At 54.5% G+C, this 13170-nt stretch overlaps 1 protein-coding gene across 2 annotated transcripts in view; it reads left to right on the top strand.

The window, feature by feature from the left end:
• Nucleotides 1–646: 646 nt before the first annotated feature.
• The window catches only part of NEDD4L (NEDD4 like E3 ubiquitin protein ligase), a 163559-nt gene continuing 151035 nt past the window's right edge, over nucleotides 647–13170 (top strand). Inside the window, exon 1 of one of the 2 annotated variants that reach the window (XM_074931312.1) lies at nucleotides 647–820. In XM_074931312.1, coding sequence (XP_074787413.1) covers nucleotides 773–820 — 48 coding nt within the window. In that variant the 5' untranslated portion in view covers nucleotides 647–772. The remainder of the gene's footprint in view (nucleotides 821–13170) is intronic. The other variant, XM_074931313.1, reaches the window with a different exon arrangement.

Here is a 13170-nt window from a genome sequence, read left to right as displayed (position 1 = left end):
GCCCGCCCGCGGGCAGCGCCGCGGGGTGCCGGTGTCCCGCCCCGGCCGCCGCCTGTCCCCGCGGGGTGAGGACAGGCGGCGGGAATCCGCCAAACGGGCCCCTCCCCGCCGCGGCGCCCCGGGCCCGCGTCCCCGCGGAGCCGGCCCCGGTTCCGGTGCCCGGGCTGCGGCGGCGGCGGGAAGCGGGAGCGCGGCCGCTCCCCGCCCCGCCGGCGCCCGGGGCACTTCATTTACTCGTTCGCCAGCGAGCTTCTGCCCGGGCCGGCCCGTTCCTGGGCGGCGACCCCCGTCCCCGGACCGGGCAATGGCGGCGGCGCGGGCACCCCCAGGGAGCGGCCCCGCCCCCGGGCCCGGCCCCGCCCGCCGGGGGGCGCCCTGCGCGCGCGCGGGCCGGGCGGGGCGGGGCGGGGCGGCTGAGGCGAGGCCCCGCCCCCGCGCTTTGTGCCGCGCCGCCGCCCCCTGGCCCCGGCCCCGGCCCCGGCGGATCGGCCCGGCCCGGCGGGGCCCCCGCCCCCGGCAGCCGCCCCCGGGCTCCCCGCCGCGGCCAGGGCGCGCTCCTGCGGCCGCGCTGAGCCTCGGCTGGCCGCAGCGCGGGCGGGCCCCGGCGCCGCCCCCGGGCAGCGCCGCCCCCGGCCCCTTCCCGCCGGCGCTCGGCTCCCGGCGGCCGCCTTCCGCCGCCCGCGGGCCAGGAGCAGCGGCGGGAGGAGGCGGCGGTTCCTCGCCTGGGCCGGGCCGGAGCGGCGCCGAGCGGGACGCCCCGCGCAGCGGCTCCATGGCGACCGCGGCGGTGGAGCCGGTGTACGGGCTCTCCGAGGACGAGGTGGGTCGGGGCCCCGCGGGCGGACGGGGCCGCGGGCGGTACCGCGCGTGTCCCTGGGAGCCCCCCCCCCCCGCCGCCGGGGGACCGGCGCCCCTCGCCCGGCCGCCCCCCATCGCCATTAGCCGCGAGGAGGGGGGGCGGCGCGGAGCCGGCCCCGGCAGCAGCCCCGGCCCCGGCAGCAGCCCCCGGCGGCCGGGCGAAGGTCGAGGGTCGGTCCGGGAGGGCGCCCGGGAGAGCCCGCCCTGCCCCGTGCGGCTCCGCGGGGCTCCGCGCCCCCGCCCGGCACTACGGCGGGGGAGGGGGAGCGGGAGCGGGACGTGGCGGCGGGTCTGCCGGTGCCTTGTCCCGGGGAGCCGCGGCCGGTGCGGCCGCCCGGAGCCCCGCGGCCGCCGCCTGCGAGGGGCCCGGAGAGCGCCAGGACACACCCCCCCCCCCCCCCCGCGGCCCGGTGTCCGCGGGCGGGCCCGGGCGCTGTGCGGCGGGGCTTGGGGGGGGGGGGGGGGGGGGGGGGGGGGGGCGGCTGGTGGCGAACAAAGAGCCGGGGCTGGCGACCGAGGCGCCGCTTCGCCCGCCCGGCGCGGTGAAGGTGCCCGGCCGGTGTCCCCGCGGATGGGGCTGGATCCGCGGGGCCGCGCTGGGGCCAAGCAGCGCCCGCGGGGGCTCCCGCAGAGCCACATGCGCCCCGCCGCTGCCTCCGGGGGTCCGGGCCCGCAGGCCGTGGCCCTGCCGCTCCCCCGCCGCGGCCCCGCGCCCCTTCCCGGGGAGCTCTGTCAGAAAGCGGCGGAAGGGAGAAGCTCTGTGCCTGGCGCGGGCTTTCCGCGCATCGGCTGGTAGCAAGGGGCACGTGGCTTGCCCGGGTTGTATTTTTACAGGAGCGAATAATAATAATAATTACAGCAATGTTATGTCTGGTTTCACGGGACTCAACGTGAAGGGCCGTCTGTCAGGTTTTTTGTGGTGTACAAGAAACTGGCATAAAAAATCCGACTGTGGAAGTTGCCAGACAATTTTATTACCCATTATATTTGAATGGCACCAAATCTAGATGATTAGTTCTATTTGGAACGGAGGTTCTCTGGCTGGAGTGGGTGTTTTGGTAAAGGGGGGGCGGGTGGTGCATCTCTTGTCGCTTTCTAAAGCGGTGAGCGCGGTCTGGTGTGACATGTCCAGGGGGGCCTGTGAAGGCAGGGGAGCAGGGAGCGCTGCTGGAGCCTTGGGCACGTACCGGGGGGAGATTCCCTCCCCGGCTGTTTCGCTAAGCCTTCCCGCGCAGAGCCCCGGGGCAGCGGTCCCCGGTGCAGCGCTGTGCCGGGGCTGGTGCTGAGCCCTCGTGGGCATCCGTCCCGCTCCCGGTGCCCGGGGACCTTTCCGGCTGCAGAGGCGCGGGGCTCACTGTCCCAGCGCGGTGACAGGCCCTCATGGACTGGGGGGTCTGTGCAGACAAGAGAAACCCGTGAGCCGCTGCCGTGCCCCGCTCGGGTGGCGGGGAACGGGACGCTGGGCTCTGCCGGCTGCTCTCTTTGTGGCCCATGTGGTCACCGCTGTCTTCTGTCCCTGCCCGCTTCCTCGAGGCGTGCTGGCGCTTGCAGTAAGGGAAACGGGGAATCCCCTGGACGGAGGGGTGCGGCAGCTGGGCGAGGGCCAGCAGGGCTCGTGTCCCCAGCGCGTGCTGGCGCCCTGGCCCAAGGGTGGGCATGGCCGGCCGGGCGGGAAGAGGCGTCTGCCACTGGCCTCCCGAGGCGAAACCGGGCCGTTTGAGAAAGAACGGCTTGGAAGAGCAAGGCTCTGGCCTCTCCGTGTTACCCACGGTGGTCCCGCGTCGCGGATGCGGTGATGGCTACAGCCACCCTACCTGGGGGGAACAATGGGCCGGTTCTTTGTCGTCTGGATCGCCGTCGGCCCTGATGGCGCTGGATGCTTTGCGGAGCGGTGTTCATCTGGAAGACACAACAGGAGACTGCAAGTGGAAACGTGGAAGAAAGAGGAAGAAGGGCCGGGGTGAGGAGGGCAGCGCAGGCGGTATTACGCAGCCCCATGGGCCGTGCTTTCGATACGCCAGCGGCCCAGGCTCTTGTTGGGTCTGTGGTCAACGAATGGGCCAAGGGGAGCGCTGTGGGAGGAGAACCTCCCTCGGGAAGGCGGCTGGAAGTGTGAACTGCGTTAAAGCGGGGTCTGAAGAGGTCGAGGGAGGCAGGTATGTTTACAGCGTCATGGCATGCTGGCTTCTGCGGGTAATAGCTTCCCGTTAGCGTTGGCTTGGGCTTGCCTTTTTGTTTTGAGAAGCAAGGCCTCTTTGCTGGTCTGAGAGGCTGAATCACGTACGCGGCTGTTGGTTTTTCTTTTGTTCCTACCTCGGTTTGAAGTACGGTTTTGCAGTTCTGTTGTATGCTGCTTTAAGTAGGGTTTTAAGTAGGCCTGATGTAGGACTACCAGTTCAAGCCCATTTCCTGACTGGAAAAAGTAGCTGTTCAAATGTAAGCTAGACTTGCTTAATGGCTTCCCATAAAAATAGCGGTATCTCTTACAAATAATTAAGCACAGGCTTAACTTGTGCTTGCACAGTAGATGTACATGTCAGTAGGCCTGCTTCATGTCTTAAATGAAGCATATGCTTAAGCGTTTGCAGGGTTTGTGCCTACATTAATCTCTGTAAATAGCTATAATTCTCAGTGGATACCTTCAATATGGACATCTGTTCTTATTTTGTTCAAATACTCTGATAGGCGTTAAGACACCCGGTAGTTTCGGGGCTTACTGAGTCACAGATGACAAGCCAACCTCGCATTTAGCCACTGTCAGACTGCGTTTTTCTTCAGATGTTTTGATAAATCCGCCTCTTTGTAAATGTGAACTATACAAAATTTGAGATCAATCTATTAGCTGTAAATCAGATTTACTGCTCTAGGTCAGGTTTGTTTCCTGTGAGTTTTCCACTGGGAGGACGACTGGAGGAGTGGCCCCGGTTGCCTGGTGGGGTGGTGGAGTCTTGGTCCCCGGCGCTGTTCAGAAGCCATCTGGAGATGGTCCTGGGCTGCTGGCTCGAGCTCGTGGCGGGGCGGGCCAGAGGTCCCTGCCAACCGCGGCCAGGCTGTGATTCTGTGAAATCATGTTTACATAGGCTACTGGAAGCTTAGGTGCTCTCATGCAGTCTTTAAATGCCTGTAGATTTAAAAACTTCCACCCCTTCCTAGCCGAAAATGGTTTTGTTCCTGCGTAGAGCCCTCCTCCTCCTAACCCAAGCTGCGTCTCCGTGGCACACGCTTGGGTTGTGAGACTGCGTCTGTGAAACGCTCCTGCTGTTAACGGTGACGGGTCATCAGCGCCGGCCTCGCGGCGGGGAGAAGGGGGGCAAAACCACCGGGGAGAAGCGGGGCGAAACCAGCAGCACCAGCCCAGGTGCCGTAAGCGATTCCCCAGCTTCTAGCAATCCTTGGCTTGGGGAGTTGTTCCTGAACCGTCGAATACATCAGGAACGTTGATTTTTAGGAATTACTGGATTAATCCCATAAATCTAATTTACTTTTTAGCGTCTGTTCCCCCCCCCCTCCCCCCATAAGGCGAAAGGAAGTAACACATCCCTTGGAGAAGTACTCCTCTCACTCGTTCCAGTTTGGGTTTCTTGAGAGTCATTGAATTGAACGTGGCCCAAACAAGATGGAAGGTTCCACAAGTATTCCCTTCCCCTTTCTCAGTCTGCTTAGATGGAAGAAAAACTTGCAGCTTTTTGTATCTCATTTGGTTGACTAAATAATGTGTCTTCAGAAAAAGATCTTTGAAGAAAGGGCATCTTCTTATTTTTTAAAATATAGGCAAAAAAGAGGTTCGTATGTGAAATTGCTCTCTCTAATTCCAGCATTCTTCTCTTTTCAAGTTCTATTCAACTTCTGTGACTTGTGACTGAATAAACTGAAATTACAAGCTTCCTACTGAGATGACATTTTGTCATGCATTAGAAATTGTCAAAAAGGAGCTTATGTTCATGAAAATACTTTGATACATGAGATATAATTGCATATGCCTCAAAATAAATAGTTCTGGAGGTGGTCACTGCAGCTTAGCCTCTTTTTCTCATCTTAGTTCTTGTGCACTGTACAGGGCAAGGCATTGTGTGTGAGGAATGAATCCTGAAGGATTACAAGACCTTGGGGGCCTCTGTGGCACTCTGCTTTTAATGACACGCTTCTGGTAAATACGAGCAAAAACAGTTTTCAGGGACGACAGCAGCAGTACCTGCGGATGGGATGAACCTCTCTGAAGCGTAGGCTTACCTTGCCCAACATCGGGGTAAAGGATAAAAATAAGCCTTGCCACAGCGCTGTCATGGAGGAGTGCAGCTTGGGCCCTGGGGTGACAGGGAATATGGCCGCAGTATGGCGGAGAAGCTCTCTGGGCAAACTGTTTCAGGGTGAGGCGTGTGGGAAGTTGGCCCTTGTGTTCCTGACGGATTGGTTGCTCTGGAGGGATCTCCCTGGCGGGTGTCTCTCGGCCTCTCCTTGAATGCCGTGTTAATGAAGTTCAGTGGGGCGTTTTGGTGGGGTCCACGAGATGGGGCTACCAAGGCTTCGGAAGGAGCACGTTATCACCCCGCTTACTGATTAACTGGATTTATTACTGAGGAAAAAGGCTCCGATGTCTCCTCCCCCACTTGACGCGGTGACACAGTAGAGTTCAGTGTTGGATTTTTCTGTTTTGCCTTTCAAGCAAACCACAAATTTTTGAAAGAAGCCTGATGGTGGGTTGTTGGGGGGAGCATCTGTGTTCTAGATGGTTGAATTCAGTTGAAGGTGATGTTGCCTGATACGCTGCCTCGATGGTAAAACAAACACTCTTGCTGCTCACCCTGCTGCTGCACCGCAGCTGTGCCCCCGCCAGGCGCTTCCCAGCCCCGGGCCGGCGCCTGGAAGGGGCTCAGGACCTGCGTCCCCCCCTCACCGCGCGGGTCGGCACAGTGTCTGGCTTCACGTGCTCCGGCTCAGCCTACCTGGAGCAGGAGGCTTTTATCTAGAAAAGCCCCCTCCGGTTCCTGAGAAGATCTGCTTCCGAGGACAGCGCTGCGAGCAGGGGCTCTGTAAGAGAGAGGCCTGTTGCTCCTGCTCTGGTTGCATAGAGCATCGCCCCTCCGTCAGGGTGCGAGCAGGGGCCTCCCTTTGTCACTGACACGGTGTCTTAGGAACAAGCAATTCAGAATGATAACTTTTTTATTGACTTTTTAAATGGAAAAAAACCCAAAACCAACCCAAATTGGTGTTATAGATTCTAAGTGCACTGGCTTCCCAGGGACAGCGTGTAAAACTTTAAATGGTGATTTGAAAAGTTCAGGTAAGGAAGCATTTCATCAGTGAAAGGGCTTGCATATCTACTTGTTGTGCCATAATAACAAAACGAATAGGCTGTGGTTCTCATAGGTCAATGGGTTTCATGAAAACTTGCATTTTAAACCTGCTTTTAATGAGTTCCCAGCACGTTTTGGCCACTATTACTGACACTAAGTAAATGCTAGTTTTAACATAAAATGAATGTGAAGACATTCAAGGTGGTCTGTACTGAAATGCGGGTTTGAGGGAGTGCAGAAACGTTGGTTTGCCATGGAGGCCGGTGCAGGGCGAGCTGCGTCACGCCGCCCCTGCTCCCCTGCATGGCCCAGGGTGGTTTTGCCCGTCCGGGGGATGGAGCTGCAGGTGTGCAGGGGCCGCTCGCTGGCCTTGGCGTTTGCACCACCCGTGCCCCGGGTTGGCCGTTGGAGGGCACTGTGTGATGGGGAATGGAAAGGCGAGTGCTGGCCCTTGTCTGCACAGACACCATCTTCCCAGGGAGCAAAAGGGACTGAGAGCCCCGGCCCTGCGGAGCAGAGCCTTCTGCAGGCGCCGGGGTCGGCTCTAAGGGGTCTCTGACAGGGTCTTTGTGTTCCTGTGTTGAAAATAGAACCAAGGGTGGTGATAACCCCGAGTGGTAAATGAGCTTTCTTTCCAGAAGGGAGTAGAAGGACTGTCTTGGGGTGTTCTGTGAGGGAAGAGTGCACCGCTGCAGCTCCTAGGTTGGAGCTGCCTCTTCAGACAGCGGAGGTTCGAGGCGTTACAATACTCACCCTTTCTAAACCGAATACAGCTTGCTGTGCAAGATAAACCATCTCCACAGGTGCTGTAGGGCCCGGAGGCCGCAGCAGAGATTGCCGGGCTCGGTGCTGTTACCTGTATCCCTCTCGTGCTCGTGGGTGATGCTGCGTGAAGCCGAGGCGTGTGCCGTGGGGGCCCTGCGAGGCAGCTGGCTGCCTGTGTCGCAAGATCTGATGTGGATGCAGCCTGTTTGGCAGCTAACTGATTTCAGCTGAATCAGGCTAAATCGACAGCCTCTTAGTCCTGGAGGATTATATGGGGCCAAGACCTCTTGCTTAATTAAACACATAGAAACTGGGGCTTTTCTGAGTGAGCTGGAAACCGCCAGCCCTCTGCATAGGCGTGAGGGACAGATTATCTAACGGCTTCAATCAATAAAGTCGTGGATGAGGTATTGATGTGCAGGAGTAGTTTTAGTTAGTTTTGTAAATATTGGTGTCAGTGAACAGAGACAATCTTATTAACTTTCCTAAATTTCTTTATCTTTTGCTTTCACTGCTACTTCCTCTTGAATGTTTAATTGTGTTGAATAAGAATTCTACTGTAGCAGAGAAAGAAATGCTACTAGGCAGCTCTGTCCCCTTTTAGAAAGAAATGAAGTGTAATCTTGTAAACACTGTTATTTTCGGTAAGCTGGGTAGGAATGCAGTGGCAGGTTGGGTGACTTCTCCGACCTGCGCACGGGGAGAAAGGAATGTGGTTTTACTGCTGGCATGCTCAGCTCAGCCGGGGTGAGCTGCAGCCATTTCAGTACTAAAACCTGCCGGGGGTTTTATTTATCTTCGGCTGGGACTAGAACTGGAGCTTTCAGAAGTACTTAACCTGCGGTCATGCCAGCTTTTTTCAGCGTGGGGTTCTTAAACTGCCAAGATCCTAATGCTGGAGCGCTCCCTTCCCCTGCTCCCTCCCTCTTTTCATCTCCCCTCCCATAAAGAAGGAAGAAAAACAAAACCTTAGGAAACAGTTTTCTGCAAAGAGGCAGCAATTTGCTAGTAATGAATTTTCAAGTAGGAGATGTGGTTAAATTGCAGGGACCTGGAAGCTAGCTGCAGTTAAAATAGATAACACACACACCCCTACCCACCCCCCCACCCCAAATCCGAAAACTCGATCCTTGAAATGTATTACAAAATGTCTGTCTTCCAGATGATGTCTTGACTGGGCAGCAAACTCAATGTGTATATTTGTAATCCTCATTTTTTTCCCTCCCTCCCTTCTTTTAACCTTAATTCCTGTGCACTGGCAGGATGTAGATATTTGTCAGAATCCTGATTTCTAGGAATTAGGAACCTTGTCTGTAATCAAAGGAAATATCTCCAATTCTGAGAACACTGGCAGGATATGAGGAATAACTCCAGGAATGAGTTGTGCTTTGCGTTTAAGCTATAGTACCTTATTTTTGTGCCTAACTGCATGGATTAGTGTTGTTGTGTTGGTGTCATGCCAACTCAAGACAGGTTTTCTTTTTTTAATGTAGTTGTCTGCTGGAGAAGAGCAGAATTGTTCAGAATGGTGCACAATCTTGTCCTATTTCCTTTGGCAGTTCCTAGTTTTGAGTAATCCTGGCTTGAGGAGGGAAGTATGTTCATATAATCTGTGCTTTTCTGTGTTTGTTTTTAATTGAAAGCAGTTCAGAGTTTTACTCTTTTTAAGCATCTTTGTGTAGATGATCACGCTGCATCCATGGCAGGATTTTGGAGAGATGGCAGTGATGTGTAAGTCTCAGGAGAAGGCGTCCTGGGATGACTTCCTCATCTACCCCTGGTCTGGTAACTGGTGCAGTGGGGAAGGATTCTCCCCTTCTGGCCTCTTCCCGGTGAGACTGGACGTGAGCTCTCGAGCACCCTGCTCTGGGAGCCTCGGCTGGGGTCCGGGAGCCTCGGCTGGCGTCACTTGTCCGCTCAAATGGCGCTTCACTCTTCCGTCCCCCCTGCGTCCGCAGGTGGGTTGCGGTTGTTATTTAAGGTCTTTGGAGGATGAAGAAGCATTTTTTTCTTCCGAGAACAAAGTGATCTGGAAGATTAATTTACAGCAAGGAAGAAGTTTTTGGGGATATGTTGAAGGGAGGAGAGCCAAAGGAAATTTTTTGGTTTTGTGCTCTGCTTGCAGTCCTTCTCCTCTATGTATTTATCCAGTTTCTCTGAGAGAGAGTATCAGGTCTCCTTCATGCTGTGGAGTAGCTTATGTAAACTGTCATCAACTTTTGAAATAAGTCAACAAAAGTATTTAGCTTTTTAATCATTGAGAAATTACACTAGAGACATGGCTTCATGTTCTCAGTATTTTTTTTTCTGCTGAACACCAGCCAGGCTTTTTTTCTTCTTAGCTTTTGGTGTGTTCTACATGAAATCTTGCTTCATTTCTTCTGATAAATGAAATCAGAGATATTTCACTAAAACTTCTTTGTCTGTTTGTTTGAACAACCTTAATAAATGAACGTTTTTAAAAAGAAAAAAAAAAATCTTGGCTGATTTTATAAGTTTTTGCCACCCCCTCCTTACAGCCAGCTAGTGATAAGGTGTTCTGGCCGGTGTGTAATGGAAACCATAGTCTTGTGGTCATCAGATCTGATTCTGCTGTGTCCAAAAAGAAGTAATAGTAATAAAAAAAACCTGAATGAAAATGAAAGGCTGATTTTCTGTTATAAACAGATTGCCTCGCTTCCTTGGTTTGAATTCAGAGATACGGATTCAGTCTCTGGAAGGTCCTTGAGCCTTAAGTCCCTGGAAGCTAGGAGGTAATACCATTTTGTTGCCAGGTTTTTGCCTGTATCATTTTCTCTCTAGTGTTTGCTTTTAGTCGGGGTAGGAAGCTATTTGCTGGCCCAGGGGTCCCTTTGACTGGTACAACTCCACCTATGAGTTAAAGGGTGTCTTCCGTGTCCTTCTGGTTTTTCGTATTTACCAGCGTACTTCCTGAAGTAATACAGGTCTCTAGAACCTAAATTGGGGAGGGCCAGTAGATCATCTGGCTCCGTAATAGCCAACTTGTGCCACCATGGCCACGAAAACTGCAGCCTAGCCTGGCCTGGCCTGGCCAGCAGCGTTGCAGTGGGACTGGCAGGGTGAGCTGGCTCTGCTCTGGAGCCGGGCGAGCGGGCGGGATCCCTGTGGCCGGTGGGGATCGCTGGGAAGCTCCTGTCATTGCCCAGCTGTTCAGCAAGCCTCAAAGCTTTGAGGTGTGAGGTGCACCTCTTGCAAAGGTCTCGGTATGTGGCCTCGTAGGGTCACAGAGATTGTCCTCAGATCTCGCTGACCTTGTGTGCCTAGTGAATCGCAGCGTCACTCAGATATGCTACTAAATTCAAAATTATTTTTAAAGCTTCTCAGTCCTTGCACAAGTGTCAAATGGCGAAGTGTGAAGGTGTTAGAAATGCTCATTGCTGCTGTGCTGAGGAGTTGGTGGAGGGGAGGTGACCGGGTGGTCGCAGCCCGGTAGCTCTGTGCCTGGTGGAGGAGGATCGAGTCTCCCCAGGTTCTGGTGTGGAGGTGTCAGGTGGGGCGGTGGGATGGTGGAGGTGGCCCAGGCATCTGCAAGTGAAGCTGAGTTGGCTGCTCCTGTAAGGGGCCCGTTCGCCCAGTTTATTAAAATGAACTGAAATCTGGTTTTAGGGGCTCAGTGCGTTATGCTGGGCTGTGGCTCCCTCATCACCCAGGTCTCCTGCTGCTGGGGATGGACAGGCACAGCTGAGTGTGTTCATGCTCGTCCCCAGCTGATGCTCGTCCCCAACTGATGCTCATCCCACTCCCACCTGTGAGTCGTTGGTGTGAGGGGCTCAGCGCTGGGGGGCTGGGTTTGCCCCCTCTGCGGGCCGGAGGCCAGGCTGCAGGTGTGAGGTGAGGGCTTCTCCCACAGCTGATACCCATCAGGTGGGTTTGCAAAGGGCAGGTCCTGCTTTCCTCGTGCATCTTGGAACTTTCTGTGAGCCAGGATAAATTGCTAATTAGCAGGCAGCTGGGCTGCTGAATGCTGGTGCTTGCCAGAAGCTGCTGGGGCTCAGAGGCGTGTGGCAGGAGCTGGGGTGGTGGTGTGAGGAAGGAGGGCAGGTCGTCTGCTGTTTGGTGGCCGTGAGCTATTAAGTTGGATCTCTGGGTCTCCTGAATCCAAAGCTTTGGCTAGAATCCTGTCCCTGATGAAATCTGAGGTAAGTTTGTCTAAAGACTGCTCATCTGTAGCCTTCTGGAAATGTTAAATGGATTAACTCCCTGGAAAACAAGTGGAGAAAATAAAGGTTTCTTGAGTTTGCCTGTCATGATGTTTGTGGTCACAGGAGAGGTGAGAGGGACACATGGTGTGTGGACAAAGCCACAGTCTGTGCTGTCTGCTTATGCTGATTGATTTAGCCTCATTAACAAAGCGACAGAATTGCTGCTTTGGAGGAGCAAGCAGCAGTGTACTTGCTTGCTTAACCTCTGTTCTTAGTAGGATGATGTTATATGTATTATAAAATCTTGGCTTAGCCATCGGTTATAACTGCTGAGCCAGAAGGACTTGGAAATACTCTGGCTTGGACAAGTCTTGCTTTAGTGAACTAATGGATAGCTGCAGATTGCACAGAATATGTGAATGGCCTATCTGCAACTTCAGCTTCTAGCTGTGGTGATGTTGTCACTGTTTAAGGTCTTAGTGTTACTGGGCTCACCTCCCTGGCTCTGTTTGTATGTGGGCTGGGTTTTTTCCCCCTCTCTTTTTTGAAGTGCAGTCTTAGTGCTGGAGTTAACACACAGCTGGATCAGTAGATAGGCGCTTGAGGAGATGGCGAACGTCCCTGTGCTCCCCAAGGAAGCCGATTCAGGAGGGCAGGGAGTGGCAAGTGGAGGAGCTGAGTGCCCGGGAAGGTCTGTGCTGTGCTGGGGGAGCTGCTTCCCTGCTGAAGTTCTGTATCCTCAGGCATTACGCTTGGAGGGGGCTGTAGTGGCATTTGGTAGGCTTTGGCACACTCACAGTACCAAGTATCTAGAACTTCTGGGGTGGTGTTCCAATTATTTATAATTTTTCTTATAGGAATGCTAAAAATTAAATCTTGTGTTTGTATTTTTTAGTAGTACATCAGTACTATACATTGCATTGTACTGAGTAGGGAGTTTTACCATTTTTAATGGCTACAAATATGTTTAAACCAGGCACCAGCATTGTGGAGGTAGTTACTTATCCAAACTTGTGGAAACTTCTTGAATCTCATTCAGTTCCTTGCCTGAATAGTAGCATTTTCCTTAAGGTTAGGAGATGTTCACCAACTGTGACGAAAGTGGTTGCTCTTAAGAGATGGTTTGTTTTGTTTATCTTGAGAGATGGTTTATTTTTTGTACATCAAAGGAGTTAAATCAACATCTTGTTGCAGCTTAAGTGGGGAGGGTGGCTTTGCTTTCCCCTTACCCTTCCTTAGTTCCAGCTGTGATCCCTCCCTGCTGTTTGTGCTGGCACTCTTCTGATAGCAAGCTAATTCAATACAGTTTAGCCAAAAAGGATTAAAAATAAATCACAGTTTAGGCTGGGATAGCTTTCTGCTGTTGCAGTGGGTTACGTTTGCCTGCTGTGCAGCCACAGGCCTGCGGTTGTCTCGGGTCAGCAGTGCAGGCGGGTGCCTGCATGAGCAGGAGAAAGACCTGTGTTTTCATCCTTGCCGTCTATTTGTTTTGTTTCAGTTTTGCCTAGTCAAGTCTTGTCACTTAGTGTTTTATTCCTCATTTCCAGTGCCTACAGAAAAAACTCCTGAAGGTCAGGTAGGAGATAACAAACACAATGCTAAAAATTCCCGTGCGGGTTCTGCCCGGACCGTGGGCGAAGGCCGCCTGCTCCGGCAGCCTTGGCCTGGGAAGAGGCTTCTCGCTGGAGTTCCTCGTGCGGAGGGGCTGGCGGTGTCGTTCCCCCTGCTCTCCACACTCCTGACACCTGTGTCCTGACAGTGTCCTCCGCAGTGACTCGCCCTACTCGCTGTCTGAGCAGAGCCTTGGTAGATGGCACAGGCAGTAGGATGAGTCTTTCCTCCCGCATCCCCGCTGGTGGTGCCTCCCTGCCTCCGAACCTCCTGCTCTTACCCAGCAGGAGGCTGCTTCTACGCCATTGTCATCTCTTGGCCAGATCTTGTGCTAGTTCTCGCCCACAGTTCTGGTGCTAATCCTCTCCTAACAGTGATGCTTGGTGAGAGGCTTGTAGGAGACCGGTCCAGGAGCGTTCTCGTTAACTCAAGCGAGCAGCTTGGGGGGTACCACAGGTCTTTCTCCTTCCTCACAGGCT

This window comes from Athene noctua, chromosome Z (assembly GCF_965140245.1).
Source record: "Athene noctua chromosome Z, bAthNoc1.hap1.1, whole genome shotgun sequence".
Taxonomy (NCBI): Eukaryota; Metazoa; Chordata; class Aves; order Strigiformes; family Strigidae; genus Athene; species Athene noctua.
The sequence above is the reverse complement of the archived record's forward strand: the minus strand, read 5'-3'. Positions and strand labels throughout refer to the sequence as shown.